The 14,133-nt window shown below is 37.4% G+C and overlaps 5 protein-coding genes across 5 annotated transcripts; 4 read left to right on the forward strand and 1 right to left on the reverse strand.

Annotated features, from left to right (window-relative positions):
- Positions 1-1,910: 1,910 nt before the first annotated feature.
- GCK72_011883 (uncharacterized protein) lies at positions 1,911-7,689 on the forward strand (the record flags this gene model as incomplete). The annotated part of the gene is made up of 8 exons (XM_003103018.2): positions 1,911-2,003; positions 5,438-5,615; positions 5,694-6,048; positions 6,128-6,217; positions 6,501-6,678; positions 7,054-7,302; positions 7,410-7,499; positions 7,612-7,689. The coding sequence occupies 8 exons, from the start codon at positions 1,911-1,913 to the stop codon at positions 7,687-7,689; spliced, it is 1,311 nt and encodes a 436-aa protein (XP_003103066.2).
- Positions 7,690-9,409: 1,720 nt separating this feature from the next.
- Positions 9,410-9,724, forward strand: GCK72_011884 (uncharacterized protein; the record flags this gene model as incomplete). The annotated part of the gene is made up of 1 exon (XM_053728735.1): positions 9,410-9,724. The coding sequence occupies one exon, from the start codon at positions 9,410-9,412 to the stop codon at positions 9,722-9,724; it is 315 nt and encodes a 104-aa protein (XP_053588312.1).
- An 86-nt stretch (positions 9,725-9,810) lies between these two features.
- GCK72_011885 (uncharacterized protein) lies at positions 9,811-10,282 on the forward strand (the record flags this gene model as incomplete). The annotated part of the gene is made up of 2 exons (XM_003103049.2): positions 9,811-10,016; positions 10,072-10,282. 2 exons carry the CDS (start codon positions 9,811-9,813, stop codon positions 10,280-10,282), a joined length of 417 nt encoding a protein of 138 aa, XP_003103097.2.
- An 896-nt stretch (positions 10,283-11,178) lies between these two features.
- Positions 11,179-12,063, forward strand: GCK72_011886 (uncharacterized protein; the record flags this gene model as incomplete). Its single annotated transcript, XM_003103071.2, has 2 exons — positions 11,179-11,379; positions 11,656-12,063. The coding sequence occupies 2 exons, from the start codon at positions 11,179-11,181 to the stop codon at positions 12,061-12,063; spliced, it is 609 nt and encodes a 202-aa protein (XP_003103119.2).
- A 92-nt stretch (positions 12,064-12,155) lies between these two features.
- Positions 12,156-13,535, reverse strand: GCK72_011887 (uncharacterized protein; the record flags this gene model as incomplete). The annotated part of the gene is made up of 5 exons (XM_003102972.2): positions 12,156-12,428; positions 12,473-12,766; positions 13,001-13,120; positions 13,172-13,348; positions 13,401-13,535. 5 exons carry the CDS (start codon positions 13,533-13,535, stop codon positions 12,156-12,158), a joined length of 999 nt encoding a protein of 332 aa, XP_003103020.2.
- Between the last annotated feature and the right edge of the window lie 598 nt (positions 13,536-14,133).

Genomic DNA, 14,133 nt, shown 5'->3' on the forward strand with positions numbered 1-14,133 from the left:
CTCCGTGTTTCCCTCTTTTACTATGCGGCATCGAGAAAAAACGGATGGGTGTGTCTTCTTTTCTCGTTTTGTACCCATCCATCACAATCATATGTAATTCTAAGTTACGAAATAGAACGACTAGGAGATTCTGTCAGAGTAATAATAATAACTATTAGTTTGTGTCTTCCAAGTATAAACGTTCTTAAGTGGTTAGGAAATAATTAGGAAGGAAAAATTTTCATGTTGACCTGACAATGAAATAATATCTGAAACTCGGATTTTTGCACTCTGAATAATTTTAAAATTGAAATTTCAAGTGTTTCCTACTTCAGCTCTGTAGACCTGCAATATTCTCGAAATTTTCGTTTTTTAAAAGTAGATCAAAAATTTCCTTGCCATTCTTTTTTGGAGAATCGGAGAAACATGAAAGTTCTTAAATTTGACCTTGTTTTTCATGAATACTTAACTTCGGGGACAAAAACTGAATATATGTTTTGAATCAGCGTTTTCTCAGCTGTCTAATGGTATATGCTACGTCCCATATCTCCACACTGACTCCATGACGTTCCCTAGTTAGTTTTATGGATTCGCTTTGCAAAAACTGAACTTAGATTTAGAAAAATTTGTAACAAGGTATAACATGTCTGCAATCAAAATTATCTCATAAAGTTGTTTTAAAATTATTTTCCACATGTAGCAACCACAATATTTCCAAAACTTGACAGAACCCGGCCAACTGGAACTTTCGCGTGCGTTCCCAATGTTCAAGAGTCCCTAGCCACTCAATCCTTACTCATTTCCTATTCTTTTTCTTCTTTCTTCTCTCCGCTCAGTCAACTCATTTGTATTTCACAAAGGTACCTTGTGGGGACCCTTTTGCTCTTCCTTCTATACATTCCCCCTTCTTTTCCCATATATTCCGTGTGCCTTTTGAGAGATAGAGAGGAAAAAGTGAAAAGAGCCAGAAGTAGTATGCGCTCGCGCTTTCACTCATTGATTTGTGCATATTTTTAGTGTGTCTCCTCTTTTTTTCGCTGGAAAGTGAGAGAGAGAGCAGAAAAACGAGACCGCCCATGACTAGATCATCTAAAAAGCTTGACGTCTTCTTCTGATGAAGAGTGAGAGTGAGACGACAAAAAAACTCTATTTTTTCTTTGAAAGGGGGAATTTTCCTATCTGAGAGCAAGAAAGCAAGAAAGCCTTGAATTTTTGATGTTCTGGCTCGTGAATTCTGGATTCTTTTGGTTTTTAGTTTCTCCTTTCTTTTATTTTTTGTTTCACACCTTTTTTTCTCCGAACATTCTGGAAATTTTTACTATTCTGTCAAAATTTATGACAATCAGCTCCCTGAAGGGATTAAAACATCCATGAGCAAATATTAATTTTTAATGACTACCGATCACTTACGCACATTGTTTGCGTATCTATCTGTCATGTATCCTCTTCAAAAATTAAGAGGCTGATAGTGAGTGAACTGTGGGAAATTGGATCTAGTTTATGATTTGATTTTAGATTGGTGAAAGGGTAATTTTTGACCTTTACTCATACTTTTCACGGGTCGGAAAACTTTTTTTCAGTCCTAAATTTTTTTGAAGATGCTGAATTTATAACTTTCTTTCGTACTATTCAATTCAATTTTTGAAGTCGATGAAGGAAGAAGCATTCTCGAAAATTCTGGAAATTTCAGTCGGTTTGCATTATCGAAATATAGAAACTCATTTTAGAAGTAATTCGATTTTTTAATGTTAAAACTTTCGAATTATTGTAACGCGTTTCCAAAAAAGTTGATTAGAACCACAGTGTTCTACAGTAACCCAGTACAAATAGAAGTTTGTAATTTTGATTTGTTCTTTCTTTTTCAGTTTTTCTTCTTTTCGACTCTACAAGTCTTTCCTCCCATTAAAAATATGTTTTCCAGATCTCCCGAGATGTCAACTCCGCAATCGGAATCATCTCCAACTAATCCCTCATCTGATTGTGAAAACGAGAATGAAACGCCAGATGAATCTCTGGTTGAAACGGTATGCACAGCTGCCATGTGGAGTACGTGTGAGCCAACACAAACACAAATGCTTTTGATGCTTTCTCTGGTCAAAATGGAAAAGACAAATATTTCAATTTCCATTTTCCCGTTCATCTCATTAAATCTCTCTTCTTTTATTTTCCTCCTCCCTCCCCCTTTCATCTCCGCTTCTCATTTGTCACTCTTTGTGAAAATTGGCAATCTGCCAAATGCACATTCATCTGTCATATGTTCTAGTTAGACATATGCGATTTCAAATGTTTTGAATTATCCTAAGGTCCAAAAATCATATCTCCTTATCGCAGTTATTCATATTCCCAACGCCAAAAAAATCTGGGCGTTGTCGCATTCTTGAACCGGAAGACGGCTTTCTTCTCCTCTCTCTTTAATTCTTCTTTGATTAGTGAAGAAATCCATGAGAACATCGAAACGGAACGGGCGAGAGATGTCTAATGGGTGGTCTAGAAGGCCGGCGAAAAACAAAATTAGTTGTTGTTTGTGTGTGTATCTCTTCTTATCTCATGGAGTTTTTTTTTGACAGGAGATTGAATCTTGCTAGTCTTGTTAGGTTTAGAAAAGTTCTTATTCCCAAAAAGTTCCATTTTTTTAGAGCAGCCTTAGGATTATATTCATTTGAAAAAGTTAAATTACCAATCTGTATTTTGCAGGCTTGGAACGGGCCGGAAGAAGTAAAAATTCCTTTTATTTTCAAAATTTTCCGATCATTTGGAAAATTTTTTCTAAAAACTGTTGTTTGTAGCTTTCAAAGGATTTTAAGAAATATATTTGAGAAAAATAAAAAAGCTCAAAAATTTTAATGACCGAGACCGGGTCTCAGCCTTTTCGGTTTGGCCTGAAATTTTGCGAAAAAAATTCAAACTAAATTTATTGCACCAATTTTTACTAACTTGACCTATCGCATAGTTTACTCAACTTAACTCTTTACCTCAATCATCTGACTCGAATCAAATCAGAGACAACAAGCAAAGTTGTTTGTGGTGTCCGCCTCTTTTCCTCTTTGTCCCTTGATCTACCTCCCGCAGTGATATTAGTTTTTTGTCTATCTCTCCCACCACAACCAATTTTCTTCCTCAATTCTCTCTCACTCGCTTCTTGAATTATTGACATAACGAGAAAAGAGAAAAGAAAAGACAGCAGCCAAAAAAATCAGATAATCGGTTTTTTTTCTCGCTCTGTTTGAATTGTTTGAATTTGCGTTTGAGTTTCTTCGCATCTAGTCTCTGCTCCCTTCCTCCACACACACCTTGATCCTTCTCAGAGACTCCTTTTGTAGTTAGTTCAACACACTTTTTCTACCTCTTGTGAACAACCTCCTCTTCTCATTCTTATTCTTCACATTTGAATTAGAGGCAACGAATTGAGTGGGTATTCCCCCCTTAACGAAAATAGTGAGGAGCGTTATGGAGGCTTAGACATAAATAGTGTCGCGCCCTCAGAGACCTTCGTCTTCTTCTTCCGACAGTAATCATCTACACATCCACCGAAATGAGAATCCTTCCGACGTCTGTTTGAATGTGTGGTTATTCAGTTTCCCTCTTTTGGTTAGGGTGGTGAACCTCTAGGGTTTTGAACCCGATTTATCAGTGATACAGAACGGAACATTGAAAACTTTGTGTAACTCAGCTAGTTCTGTTCGCATCAACAAAATTTTAATACCATTAGAAAGCCCTTTTTCCATATAAATATCAATTAATTTAGTTTACTTGGAAAATAATTCTACAATCATCATTAGGGACATTTCCTTTAAGGGGGTTTAGCTGAAACTTTTTTTTCACGTGTATCTCAGTCAGATTTGATTTGTTTAGACGTGTGGAAAAATCACTGCTGCTCTATTCCAAAAATATTGCACAATGTTTCCTAGAGGATCTATTATACTAGTATACTGCAAATACAGTAACTACGTTATTGACAACCACACTCTAATTAAGCAGCCATGATCTGGTTCTTTTTTGTAATTATACGTTAAACGCTTGATTAGACTAGGCGAAATAGAAATATGAACGTTGGGAGTCACTTTACAAAAACGCTTCAAACTATCTTTGATGTGATTTTTATTTATTTTTCCTTCCTTAAAAACTGTAATAGCTCAAAAAATTTATATATAATGAAAACCACTTTCCGCATTAAAAATATTTGCTTTTGTTGTGCTATTCTACCTGCTCGCTCTTTATTCCAAAATGTTTCTTTAGCTTATTGTCATGGTCTCTGTGTGTTTTGTCAATTCTCGAATTCTCGCAACAAAATACAAATACACACTTATATTTTTTCTCGCTCTCCAGTCAAAATAGAGAAAAAACGCTGTTGAGGGCGACGAAAAAAAAAAACGCTAAATTTTTTATGGATACTTACTTTTCTCCTTCGGTCTTCTGGAAGCCAGTTTTTTCTCAACTGACAGGGTCTCTTTTTCTTATTTGTTCCTGACAAATAAGTCACATGAGGTTTTTTAATTAGTAAAAGGAAAACTTGGAAAAACAGAACTTTTAAAGATTATTTCGATTTTTGGAGGGGAAAAATGCTCTTATCTAGTTGAATTAAACCTTCGAAAATGCAACATTATTGTTTTTATTAATTAAATTTTTTTTGCAATGACAACATTTTCAAATAGAATAAGGATCATAGTTATGTTTTCAGTCACAAACAGTTAAAAATCTATATTATTGCATGAATTCATTAACTATTTCATACCAAAGTGTCAGAAAAGGTTACTGAGAAAATTTGGCAATTTAGACCATATTTATTAACATTTTCTCAACATTTTTTCTTTGAAAACCTCAAGAACAGTGTAGCTTCTGAAAGTCATTCATGTCACTAAACTAATAATGGTCCATATCATGACTTCTAAGAATTTTTCCATGTTCTATGTTTCGCCTCATTCTTAGATACCAAAGACACCAACTGTACTATTTGCCGAAATGAGTTCATCTATAATGTCTCCATTAGTAAAGAAACAAAACACGTAAATCTCCCCATCCTTCCCTCTTCCCCAAAAGAAACCACCAAAAGAAGAAGTATTCAATTTCACATCGTGTGGATGTATCTGTCTGTTTGTACATTATTCACTATTTCTTCTCTCATCTATTCTACACGTGGTATATATATACCAAGAAGAAAAACAAAGTTCCCCCTTTCTCACATACCGCCACTCATTATTTTCGGCTTGGCGGTTTTCTGTGTATGGGTGTGAATTGTAAAATCCAAGGACACATTTATGGCACATTTACCATTGATCCCCCTTCCTCCTTCTACATGACTAAACACCTCTTCATACAATTTTGTCACTTTGTTCAGTGGACTTGCTATATTGACATTACATGTTTTGATCGTGGCTTCTTTTCTTTTCATTTTTTGTTTCATTGCTTATTCTTGCTTTTAAATCCATTAAAATCGTAAAAATATCTGATTTCTGTTCAGAGAGAGAAGTCTTTGAATAACCAGGACGAGGAGTGCCAACCGGAGCCTGAGATAGAGCCAGAAGTTCCGGAAACACCTGAACCAGAACCAGAAATTAAGGAGCCGGAGCCGGAGCCAGAACCTGAGCCACAAAAAGAAGTTGTGGAGCAGAAGGAAGAATTGAAGCAAGAAACATTTGGTAAGGTTTTTATCAAACTAAATTCGAAAAATCTAGTTTAGAAAACATGATTCCAGAAAAAACCAATCAATTTTTCAGATCCACCACTTCAAGCAGAATCTGCATTAGTTGAGGAGCGCCAGCCAGAATCCCCTCATCCGAAAAACACCCCAATAACCCCAGAAGAATCCCAAAGTCCTATTCCCGACCCTCCAACTATGGATGAAATCGCTTCTAGCGAGCTGGAATCTCTCAAATTTTCTGAAGCCGATGCCTCACCACTGGAGCATCACAACCACCGAGTCATGCAAAATAATGAGAATGAAACGGTGGAAGTGAAGAAACAAATCAGCCCGACTCCAATGAATAGAGCACCTGCTAGATCAGGCATCCGACCGCCAAGTGCAATACTACGCACGCCGAAAATTCCAGTGCCGGCGGCTAGTATTCCAAGGTAGGATATTTTTAATTCAAACTCTAAACACATCTCCTAGTGACCACTCATTTGAAATTCAGCATGTTATTTTTCTTAGACCCTCTAATACTGCTACACCATCGGCGCCACGTACTATTAGTACACCACGACAATCTGCGTCAACTGCTCCGTCACCTAGACCCATTTCGTGAGTTTTTCCGGGTTTTTTAACAGATTAACTTCAAGAAGTTTATAAAAATATGAAAGAGTATCCCATAACATTCCAAACTCCTCTTTCATAACAATCCCCATATAAAATAGGTGCAATTGTATCAGAAGGTGTGGCTAGTCCTCTTCTCTATAATTGCTTCCTCTATTGTCCAACCAAACCTTTTATTCATTTTCCTTCTTCCTTCTACCTCTCAAAACTCTCACATTCCTACCCAAACAAAAATATTTCAAATTATCTTTCCTATTGTCCTTTTTTTCAGAAAAATGTCGCGAGAACGTTCGGATGTTCAAAAGTCGACATCAACTCGAAGTATTGATAATGTTGGGAAATTCACTCCAAAAGTGAATGCTAAATTTGTGAATGTAAAGAGTAAAGTGGGAAGTGTTACGAATCATCGACCAGGTGGCGGAAATGTCGAGATTTTTTCGGAGAAAAAGGTAAGATTGCTATTTTATATCGGTTCCAGTGTTTGCAATTGTTTGCCATTTATAAAAACTTTTTTTTCAAAACTAAAGCCCCACAGTGCAAGGCGTAAGGTCCACAACGAACATATTTAAATTTAGTCGCGTTGCGTCGCGGTATATATTGAAAGATACTGCAAATAAACGTAAAAAATCCTTACTAATTCTTCTTTTGGCAGCATTGCACGACGGAGACCATTTCCGTGACCTTATCCTAGATTGCTGTGCTATTGACTGGGAGCGCTTCTTGAAAAAAGTGATAACGATCAGGTTACAAAGTTCAATATGAGAATTTTATGATCACCATCCCTCAGAAATTCAAATGTTCAGAAAAAAAGAAGATATTTTCAGCAATACCAAGCTCAATCGAAAGTTGGCTCCCTCAAAAACGCGACGCACGTACCAGGAGGTGGCAATGTTCAAATCGAGTCGAGAAAACTTGATTTCTCGTACGCCTCACCGAAAGTCGGCTCAAAAACTGACTATCAACCAGCCCGATCTGATGTCAAAATTGTGTCGGAGAAGCTGACATGGCAAGCAAAATCGAAAGTCGGGTCGATGGATAACGCTGCTCACAAGCCTACTGGGGGAAATGTTCAGGTAAATTTCACTTTTTTCAAATAAAAAAGCACACTTTTTCCACGTGTTGAAGTGTGTGGCACTTGGCTTTTTCTTTGTGAGTCATTCTGAGCTTTTCTCATTTTCAGATATTGAGTCAGAAACTGAATTGGAAGGCGGAAAGTAAAGTCGGATCGAAGGATAATATGAATCATCGACCAGGAGGTGGAAATGTTAAAGTTTGTTTTTTTTTTTGCGAAATTGCACACGACCTACTGAGTTTAAAAAAATCTCGGTAGAGCGCGTTTAAGTCTACAATTCAAAAGTTTCCTCACGCTTCTTCATTTCCAGATATTTGACGAGAAAATCCGCTACGTGTCATCCGATTCCAGCAGAAACCACTCAGCCCTGGACATCAGTTCTTTATGATCCACATATTTATATTTTTTACTCACTTATTCCGCGCCGCCCCACCAACATCCACTGATCTATTGAGGTCTTTTTAATATATTCTCACCCACAAACACACCGCTGATGATGACCTCTTTTCTTTTTTGTAATACTTGTGAATATTTGGTTTTTTTTTGAAAATTGGAAAGAAACATTACAATAAGAGTAATTTTGTAATTAATATATTATTATAAACTTTTTTAAACTTTTAATAATAATCATTTGGTTTGAAGCAAAAAGTTCATATTTCTTGTTCTAACATAGCTTGGAGTCAGGTTGGAGATTTGGGACGAGACCAATACTATTGGAAAGTCGAGAATATGCTGATTCCAAGTATATTCAGTTTTTGCCATCGAGACCTGGCATCTCGTAAATTCAAACCTTCCCTAGTATGCTATAAGATTTTCTGAGCGTTCATAACTTGATGACATTAAAAAAAAATTATTAAAGCAGTTACAAGTGATAGTTAGTCAAAATTCAGGCAGAATAGGTCTTACTAAAATGGTATTGAGTGTCCCAGACTCATCTTCACATCTCATAGAATGGGTTTTCCTACTTCCCTTTTTGTTTCCTTTCTTTGTTCTCACATGATTTTCAGGTAATTTCCAGCGAGGTGGCAATAAGTCGTCCGACAGTCATCCAAGTGGCAGTTCGACCCAAAATGGCGGCAACAATAATTGACAAAAAGACACTGACGAAACGACAAAGTATCTCTCAACGATCTTCTAGCAGTTCTCTTCTACAGTCCCGACAATACCCAGGAGCTATTTATCCCCTTTCCCCTGATTTTATATTTAACCGTTGATGCTTTTCTGGCTTTTTCGGCGGCAGTGTAAAACAAACATTTATTTTTGTGTTGGAAACTGAATATTTTTGAATTTATAATTTACTTTCGTTCGCATACGTTCTGTATACTGTTCAATGAATTCAAAAATGCTAAATCGTAGAGTCTACTACCAGAATTTCAGCTTTCTAATTTACTGCTTCATTTTCTGCTTCGTCACTTTTCTTTTGGTTTTTTCCACAATAAAATGGTAAATAATTCTCAGAAAATTTTTTTTGAAGAAGAAGTTTACAGTAACCAACTCGAAAATCAACTGGAAATTTTAAGTTTATCACGAGAAGTTTTAATTTTTGAGGAGGAGAAAGATGCTCGTCACTCCAGACATATTCTTTCAAATTTGGAGCAACTCATATTTGTGGGCGGGGTTCCAAGATCTGGGACAACGCTGATGAGAGCAATTTTAGATGCGCATCCGGATGTGAGATGGTGAGTAATGTTATTACCTATTCGCTGGTGGCTGTCAGCTCGCTCAAAGTTCGGCCAGGGAACTAGGTATGGGTCTCGTTGAGATATTCGTACTTTTAATGCTTGTTATGGGCAAAGTACGGTAGAGAGCCGCCGTAAATTGAAAATCCGCAACGACACCCACACCTCGCCTCCGGGTCGAACTTAGAGCGAGCGGTAAGCTACCTGCAAATAGGTAATAAGTGAATTGAAAGTATGAAAATAAATTGAAAAAAAGATACGGCAATGGGCAAGACATGAACACATTTCAACAACTACATCTTTCGATCTATTGCCTCCGAAGCGGTATTGGCGGAACTTATCTAAATTTAGCTTTGTTTTTCTGTCTGACAAGAAAAAACTGAGAATACTCAAAGAAAGAAAAATCTGATTTCCAGTGGTGGTGAAACCATGCTCCTCCCAAGTTTCCTGGAGTGGCAAGCTGGATGGCGAAACGATTGGGTTAATAACTCAGGAATCACCAGACATGTCTTTGATGATGCGGTGTCTGCTTTTATAACGGAGGTTATCAGCATTGGTGACAAGTCAAATCATCAAAATAAAAAGATTCTAGATAATTGCAAAACATGGCGAACTTGCTCCTCGCCTTTGCAACAAAGATCCCTATACTGCTCTCTGGCTGCCAACTATTCGAAGGATGTACCCGAATTCCAAGTTCATACTGATGATCCGCGATGCTCGAGCTGTGATCCACTCGATGATTGATAGAAAAGTTCCAGTGGCTGGATATAACACTTCTGATGAAAATGTAATCTTTCTTATAAGACACGAAGAAAAATAATTTTCAGTCAATGTTCATACATTGGAACCAAGAGATCCGGAAAATGTTGTTTCAATGCAACAATTCTCCTGGACAGTGTATCAAAGTCTATTATGAGCGTCTTATTCAAAAACCATCGGAAGAAATTCAACGGATCACCAATTTTCTAGACCTCCCATATTCAGCACAAATGCTCAAACATCATGAGCTAATAGGTGCAGAGGTCGACCTCAATGAGTGCGTTCAACTTCTCCAAAAACTAAAACCTTGTTTCTTTTTCTTTTATTTTCAGTCAAGAATTCTCAGCATCCCAAGTGAAGCATTCTATCAACACAGACGCCTTAACTTCATGGTTCGACTGTTTCAGTGAGGAGACTCTTCAGAAATTAGACGATTTGGCGCCGTTTTTGAGTATATTGGGATATGACACATCAGCGGCGAAGCCGGACTATTCAATGTTTGCAGATGATAATTTTTATCAATTCAGAAATGCATATTCTTAAATTCAGAAAATGTCCGAATAGTGCCGCCCAAAACTTTTGTTGTTTTCAGTGGAAAATGACCAACTTTGAGAGGATATCTCGGTATTCCTGATTGATCCGCAAAGATAACTTTGTATGGACGGTACAGATTAAAAGTAGATCTTTATTTTTGTAATTGGTCATTTTTTTGTTCGTGCACGCCCTAGCAAGTTACAGTGACTTAAAGCAAACCGGTCAAAAATCGCACACAAAATATGTTAATTTCAGAAAGAAATATTTTCGCCGGCCTGTAACTTGCTAGAGAGTGCCCGTACAGAAAAATGGCCAATTACAATAATAATGATCTACTTTTAATCTGTATGGTCCATACAAAGTTATCTTTGTGGATCAATCAGGAATACCGAGATATCCTCTTAAAGTTGGTCATTTTCCACTAAAAAGAGCTAAATTATATAATTTTTGGCCGGCACTGTAGATACCATTGATTCGCATTTACTTTCAATTGAAAATATAAAAATATGATATCATATTGGTATCCGGTTATATAAAGTCCACCAAAACTAATATGTTCCAATGTTACAACACCTATTCTCAAAATAAATCCAATCGTTGACTGTTTTACTTTTATCATTAACCTACATCATCATTTCTTATCACATCCTTTTATTTTCTTTCACTGTTTTTAATATACAGGTCAAGGTCGTTATCGACACGGCCCCCTCCCCTCCCCCTGCACACACAAATGAAAGACAAGTATAAAAAAGAATGTGTGCGGCCAACGTATGTCGTGTGTCTCCTCCGGAGAAGGCTTCTATTGATTTTTCTTCGCAGCAACATTTATGTTTACTTTTTGACCCGTTTAAACTTTTGACCAATCACTTTTTGAATTTATTTTGAATTTAATTTCAATTCTTTAGATGACAAACTATCTCCTCCTGGCAGCAGCATTAGCTGTAATTGTCCTTTCCACAGAGGCACGTGGACCACGTGTCACTGACAAAGTTTTCTTCGATATGGAAGTTGGAGGAAGGCCAGTTGGAAAGATTGTTATTGGACTATTTGGAGAAGTCGTGCCGAAAACTGTGAAGAACTTTGTCGAGTTGGCACAGAGACCCGAGGTGAGCAGTTATCATGAAATCTGGGAACGTTTGTATATTTGAGATCAGAATAACACGATTTTCCGTTTCCTTCTAAGGAGATCTAAGAACCCCAAAGTTATTATCTATGACGATCTTGAACGGGAATTTCTATAACAAGTGAAATCTCCAAAGCGGACACTTAGTTTGCTGGAAATGTCAAATCCGGGTTTTTCGAATTCTTAGCAAGTGAAAAAACTAGATACTTGGTATTGAAGAAAAAATATATAAATAGAAACTCAATTCAAAATTTTTCAGGGCGAAGGCTATGTTGGAAGCAAATTCCATCGCGTCATCGAGAACTTTATGATCCAAGGAGGAGATTTCACTCGCGGCGATGGAACCGGCGGTCGTTCAATCTACGGAGAGAAATTCGAAGACGAAAACTTCAAGCTTCAACACTACGGCGCCGGATGGTTATCGATGGCTAACGCCGGAGAAGACACCAATGGATCTCAATTCTTCATCACCACTGCCAAGACGTCGTGGCTCGATGGAAAGCACGTTGTGTTTGGAAAGATTTTGGAGGGAATGGATGTGGTTAGAGAGATCGAGGCTACACCAAAAGGAGCCGGTGACCGACCAATCGAAGATGTGGTCATTGCTAATGCAGGTCATATTCCAGTCGAGACACCATTCACTGTTGCTAGACAAGGAGTTAACTAAACTGTTCGGGTTTTTAAAAAACTTTGTATATTATTTATAACTTAATAACAACAGTAATAATAAAAATGTAAGTAACTGTACTAATTTAAAGCTTAGGAGAAGAACTTGGCCAGACACTCTCTATCTACCGTATTGATAAAAAACATTCTATGTACACCTTTCTCAGTGTGCAGAGATTTCATGAAAATGTACTTTTGGTCTTCAAGGACTTTGAAAATGAAATCGTGGAATACTTCTGCTCCATCTTGTGGTCGGAACTTCATGTGCATCTCAACGTTGAACTGACAGATAGTAACATCTTTGTGGAGCTGATCAAGGAATTCAAATTCTCCACCCTCAATATCGATCCAGGCAAAGTCGATTCTCTGAAAACGTGTGTTTGACAAGAGGCGCCTTATGAATTACTCACCTTAAACTTCAGAATATCGTTGACAAAATACAAGAAAGGAATCGTTGTCACGTCTTGGAACACGTACGCTCTGGTCTTCTGATTTTGATTTGGCAAAACTCTGAACTTTGTGAATCCTGGCTGTTTTCCTATGGCGAATGGGAAAAATTTTCCAAATGCAGAATACATTTGACGATTTGGCTCAATAATTGGGTCTGCTCCGTAGAACTTGGTGTTTGGAACCGTTCGATTGAACTTCTCCTCAGCGATTGTGTCATGGCCAATTCCAAGAGTGAGAAGAGTGTTCTCTTCTTTCTGAAAAAAGTTTCTGTTTAAATTTTCTGACCGACCAAACACCTGTGCCTTAAATCTAGATAAAAGTGAAAAGGATTCGGGACGGTGCGATAAGCAAACGGACAATAGAAAGCGGATGGCTTACGGTGATCAGATTTGTTTATTTGGGTTTGTTGAAAATGACGATTGCAATGAATTTGGAAAATTTGAAACAAGTTTTAACTAGAACTGTCACAAAAATGTTCCTTAACTTACACATTTCGGAAGAACCGCCCATTTTGTCTCATGCAAATTCTCAAAAGGTACTACTCCAAGACTCTCGAATGCTTTCAATTGATCACATTGCTCTGCTTTAGGAACCCAATCCAAGAACATCTGAATCAAATTAAATTTTATTACATTTTGATACCGTCAAAAGTGACTTACCTCCTTTGGCTTCCCTTTATAGTTATTGACTATCGGGTTTATACAGTTCAAAAACTCCTTTTTAACATTCGCGATCATGTCGAAAACCTCTTGCTTAATCTCCACTGTAGCTAAATTTTCACATGGAGCTAGATTGTTGAGCTGCTCGAATCTTGGGTCAAGGACTACTGGTGTCGTCTGTAATTTCAGAAATACAGATTCACACCGTGGACTTAAAAAATTATCTTACCTCTTTTTCAAACTGATATCCTTCTCCATCCATAGTATCCCAAACTCTTGGTTTAGCTGTAGTGGTAGTAGGAGTAGTGGTGGCGGGTGTCGTCGCATTTTCAGAATTTCCAGTAGGACTCACTGTAGTGGGCATTTCTGCATATGCTGGGCACTGCATAACAACCTTAGTGCTCTCCAGATAATGATAAAATAATCCGAATAATATTAGCATCATAACAAAAGAGAATAAAAATCCTTTTCGAAACCGGTTTTCATTATGGCTACCGCTACCACCTAACAGCTCATATCGGTGAGTACTCATGCTGAGAAATGAGAATCGAATGACTTCTTGTTTCCAATATTTATAGAGAAGAGTTTCGTTGCGATTCTGGATCTTATCTTCCGGAATCTCGATTCCCGATAAGATCAAGATCATGAAGACACGAAATTGCCTATTTTAGGGAACAATTGAGTTTTTTGTTTCTTCTGAGAAGACAGAATTTTCAAATCGACCAGACAATCGGGCTAGATGAGTATCACAGGTAGCATTTTGATGCATTGAATGAAAGGACAATAAGAAGTCGTGATGTACAGTAGAGGGATGGAGAGAGAAAAATTTTCCGGAATCGGAGACAAAATTTTCGGAGAGTTAGAATAGTTGGAACCAGGAGTCATTTTTAGACTCGGGCCAATCAGATCTGGCCGAGACTTTTTCAGGCCTATTTGCATGCTGGTCTACCTATTTACCTTTG

The sequence above is a fragment of the Caenorhabditis remanei genome, chromosome III (assembly GCF_010183535.1).
Source record: "Caenorhabditis remanei strain PX506 chromosome III, whole genome shotgun sequence".
NCBI classification, from domain to species: Eukaryota; Metazoa; Nematoda; class Chromadorea; order Rhabditida; family Rhabditidae; genus Caenorhabditis; species Caenorhabditis remanei.